The 4,600-nt window shown below is 37.0% G+C and overlaps 1 protein-coding gene across 1 annotated transcript; it reads right to left on the bottom strand.

The window, feature by feature from the left end:
* Positions 1-404: 404 nt before the first annotated feature.
* LOC137719549 (uncharacterized) lies at positions 405-3,326 on the bottom strand. Its single transcript, XM_088679149.1, has 3 exons — positions 2,539-3,326; positions 1,758-1,789; positions 405-1,636 (listed from the first exon to the last, which is right to left on the bottom strand). The coding sequence occupies exons 1-3, from the start codon at positions 2,975-2,977 to the stop codon at positions 671-673; spliced, it is 1,437 nt and encodes a 478-aa protein (XP_088535275.1). The 5' UTR covers positions 2,978-3,326; the 3' UTR covers positions 405-670.
* Positions 3,327-4,600: the final 1,274 nt, after the last annotated feature.

The raw sequence follows: 4,600 nt of genomic DNA, 5'->3' as shown, positions 1-4,600 counted from the left end.
CAGCAACCCAAATTTCTTCTAGATGGAATCGAGAAAAGCGGAAAAATGCAGAACAATGCACCTCTTGACCATGTCGATGGGAGGAGCTAGCGGAGTCCACAGGAGTTCCAATGAGGTTCTTAGTAAATCCCTCGCCCACATTACCATACCCACAGCAGATCCAAATCTGTAACACCCGAAAAAATTAAACAGTTCTATCATTATTCCATGGAAGAAACAACGTTACAAATTTACAAGCTACAATATCATCGTCCATATTCTAAAAATGTCGCATTGTGGTTCCATCATCAATACAAACAATAACATCTCTCGTAAATAACCAAGCTCTACTTAACCTTTGATTAATCGCCGAAAAAGCTCTCTTAACTAAAACAGTTGCAACTGCAAAACTAGATTCTACCACATTCAGAACAACGTACGAGGAATTGGATTCCATCTTTCTCCGAACCCATGACAACAATTGATGAATTCGCAGACACGGAAGTACGCACAGGCATGGTTTTTACGACAGATATCTGGGAATTCTGCGAAAAGGAACTTTTGAAATGAAACTGAATTTATTATCGAATTTAGACTACAAATTCCAGAAGAAAAAAACCTAATGGTGCTGGTATAACATCTATAATTAGACTTCTGCTTGCCTCTTCCTTACCAACTGGGGTTCGGGAGCTCAATCTTTGCGATGTCTGGTCCAGAACCAGTTCTTCCTAGCATAATCGTTTTCTGATAGGGATCTACTCCACCTTGACCCAAGCGAGAAGTGCCGTTTCAAGAAAGGTTTCGCAGAGTTGTTCCGAATGCTGGAACTGGGTTCCATCTTAGATACTTTTACTTTCCTATCGGCATTCTTCTGATGCTCAAAAACATCGTAATCATCATCAAAGTAGCTATGTACAACTCTATTTTTTGATATCTTAAGGTTTTTGGCTTTGAGCTCTGCTTCGGCTCTCAAAGCTTTTCTCGACATCTTTAATACTTGCTTCTCTCCGACCATACAAATTGGGTAAGCCAGGTCAGACTTATCAACCTCCAATGTCATAGTCTCCAAGCACTCGGCATGGTACAAATGTCCACATACCAACACAGAAACCACTGATGTGTCACTGTCGGCAATAATTTTCTGGATCCTCCATGAAGATCTTTCTGTTAAAAGCTTTGAGCAAACTCCACAAGACTGCAAATCTACGGAAGGAGAACATGAGAACCTGCTGCTGGATCCAGTTAGCTTTCCATGGATAGAACCAAAGTTCTCAATGTCAAAAGACCATCTTTCCCTTTGAGAATAGGCCACGAGCTCAGAAAAGGTACGCATAGACCAGCCATCAGAGGACCCACCTAGAGATCCAGGCGCCATGTCATTGCTGCAAGTAGAGAGTACAAATGATTGTCTTCCTTCAGATATTGAGTTGTTATTTGGAGATTTTAATCCCAATAGCCGACTATCAGAAACCTGTCTCAACAGCTCATGTCCTGGTGAACGACGGGCTCGTCTTGATGGGGTTGAGTTGGGAAATAGTGGATAGCTAGGGGTACATGATGGTTCTGCAGTTGGTATTGATAAATTTGTAGGCATGGACAACGAAACATTTGATGCAAATGAATTTGCAATTGCCGGTGATTCTGTCAAACTCTTCACCTGAAATGCAAATGGAAAGAGGTCAACACAATCTAATGACAATGGGTAAAGGGCTAGAGCATCACACAACAATGCATAAAACCCAGTATAACACGTCTAGTTTTAATGGAGTCAAACTCACATCTGGAGAATAATTTCTTGCAATGGATATATCTGCAAAATGCACATACTCAGGTCAGTAAATCACAAACAAATGAAGCAACAAATGCCAGCAATCCAACGATTAAACTTATGTGACTACCTAACATAAAATGGAAGTATGTCTGATAAGTGTGTGCATGCGCAAAACATCACAAGCAAGCATCCAAAGACCTCATCGTGAGGGCTACCAATTTTCCACTGGACAAATAATTGTAAAACAAGGAACTGCAGGTTATCAATGTCCTTTCTTAACATGTGCTCAAAATAAAAGAAAATAGAAATATGTCCTCAAAATTTAAGATAAATGTTCTGTTAAGACAAACGCTATCGATCCATAAAACAAAGACACATCCAGAATTTCTATTTTGACAGAAAAAAATTGTACATTTGAGCTTTCTTTATCTTATTTTGATGATATGTAAAGTAGAAAACTAAGAAGCAGAGATAGGCATATATTTGGTATAAGGCTACTGTGTTGTTCTTCAAAGTGTTCACAAATACCAAGAAAAGATCAGTCATTCTCATTCAGGACTATCAAAAAGTCCTATCAATGCAAACATGATACCACTGTGCAATTTGCATCACACTGAGGATTGCAAAGTTAAATTTTCATTTTTACAGGCATTTCTGATCTAATAGTTTATAAACCAAGTAAAAGAGGTCATTAGGTATTCACTACATTCAATCTTATGTAAATTAATCTCATGATGAAAAGTAGGAAGTTCAGAAGCTTTCATTTACCAAAGCGGGAGTAACGTTACCTGGAGATGGACTCAGATTTGTACCTGTTCCTCCATGAAGAGGGGACTTTTGAGATATAGGTGTTCCAAAATTCTCCAGTGGGCTTCCCAGATCTGAGAAATTACCCCTTTCAGAACTTAATGCACCTTTTAACTCCATGCTATCATTAGTACTGATTCCATGAGAGACTTGATATGGAGTACCAATTTCACTAGAAACACGCTGTCGATTATCCCATTGAAAATTCCATGACGGTGAACATATGGCATTCCTGCGCAATGTTTCACCTTCAATTCGATTTGGGTGGGTTCTTTTCTTCTTAGCAACACAGCAAACTGACCCCATGATCGTCCAGATAGCATACGTCCTCACTGTGAGCCGGAATTTCACTCTTTTGGAAGACAGAAAATAAACAAGATTTAGTCTATCCTTCATGTTTAATAGCCGCAACCTAATCATCTAAGTAGAGAATCCAAGAACAGCTCATCCTTACGAAAGGCAAGGGAAAATCAACACTGCATCATAATTACCTGTATCTAATTACTGCAACATCATCTGTTGTATTCAATTAATGGAACAATTATTCGGTTTCTTCCATTGTATGTCACCTTTTAAGGAAATACTCTGCACATTATTGCTTCCAGACTAACATGATGTGTTTCTACATATTATACTATGAAGCAAACTAAGTCCGCAAAATTAACATCTAAACCAACCACTCCCCTAAATTTCAAATTCAAAAACCAAAACAAAAATCATGAACAAATAAAAAAAAGAGAGTTAAGAGCAAACTAAAGTAATCATTAACCTAACAACTACATACAACAACAAAAAAAAAAAAAAAAAAAAAAAAAAAAAAAAAAAAGAAGAAACAAAATTCAATTATTCTTAAAAATCATAAAATTGAAGAAACCTTAGGAAAAATAAGCATTAAAGTTCAATAATGGAAATATAAATTGCAGAAAAAAACCTAGGATTTCCAAACTGCTGGAGCGAACGAAAGAGAAAGGAAAAGTCGCTGAAAATTATCGTTTCGTTCCTTTTAGGGTTTCACAGTGCGAGGGAGGTCTTCATCTTCTTCCGCCTAAAGCTGAGAGAGAAAGAGGAGAGAGAGGATTGAGCAGTATGAGAATAACGGCGCGGATGTGAAGGGGTCGGATTTGGCGGCAGAAAGTAAAGATCGTTGTTGTGACGGAGTTAAAGGGAACGGAAGGGATGATGTGTTGGTGGAAAGTTCTAAACGCATCGGGAGTTGCGCCACGTATTCTGTACTTCCAGCTTTTAGTTTTTTTATTTTTTATTTTTTTATTTTTTTATTTTTCTTACTTCCTACTCCTGTGTATTTTTACAGGTACAGAAATGTATTGGCAGCCGAATGAGAACCAGGATGCCATGGAAAAAATTTATATTTATGGGTAAAGTGTTTATCATCAGATTATTGCATTCTGAATTTAAATTATTTGTATCATTTTTAAATAAAAAAGTAAAATTTATTTTATTTTTATTTTACATATTGTTAAATGTGATTCACATGCTGAATGCATTTCATAATTCATTTACATATTTGATATTTTCCTGTGCAATAGTCGAGTCTCAAAATTAAAATGTGGTATAAACATCATCAATGAGAATATTCATGAATTACTAGATTCTTAAAAATAATCAATTAAGAAACATCGACTGTGGAACAAAATAAAAGAATATACTAATTTATTTCTTCTTTTACATCCTAAGTGGGATTTGTTCTTAGCAAATCCACCCATTTTCACAATAAAATAATACTAATTGAACCTAAGAAAATAATGTACTTATTTATCTTGAAGAATTTTTTGTAGCAGCCATGCATATATGATTTTTCGCCAGCTTTACCCAGATTTCTTCTTGTCCCTTGCTAGAGCACCCTGAACCTTTGGTGGATTCGGACCTCCACCACTCTGAGAATGGGACGACGAACCGCGTTTCGGGCCAGGATAAATGACCGTTGCTGCATCAAATTTCTTACTAGAAGACATAGCTGCTAATGGTAAACTTGATTAAACTTGTTTACAGAAGGTAAACGAAGGAGGAGATCAAGTTGTGGCT

This window comes from Pyrus communis, chromosome 11 (genome assembly GCF_041283825.1).
Source record: "Pyrus communis isolate YQ-2024b chromosome 11, ASM4128382v1, whole genome shotgun sequence".
NCBI classification, from domain to species: Eukaryota; Viridiplantae; Streptophyta; class Magnoliopsida; order Rosales; family Rosaceae; genus Pyrus; species Pyrus communis.
Note: the sequence above shows the minus strand (reverse complement) of the source record. Positions and strands in the feature narration are given on the sequence as shown.

Excerpts from the sequence above, each read along its gene's own strand:
- LOC137719549 (XM_088679149.1), bottom strand. The coding sequence starts at position 2,977 with ATGATTAGGTTGCGGCTATTAAACATGAAGGATAGACTAAATCTTGTT. Across the intron at positions 1,790-2,538 it reads AAATCTGAGTCCATCTCCAG|ATATATCCATTGCAAGAAAT; the intron begins GTAACGTTACTC and ends TGCATTTTGCAG. Across the intron at positions 1,637-1,757 it reads CAAGAAATTATTCTCCAGAT|GTGAAGAGTTTGACAGAATC; the intron begins GTGAGTTTGACT and ends TTTGCATTTCAG.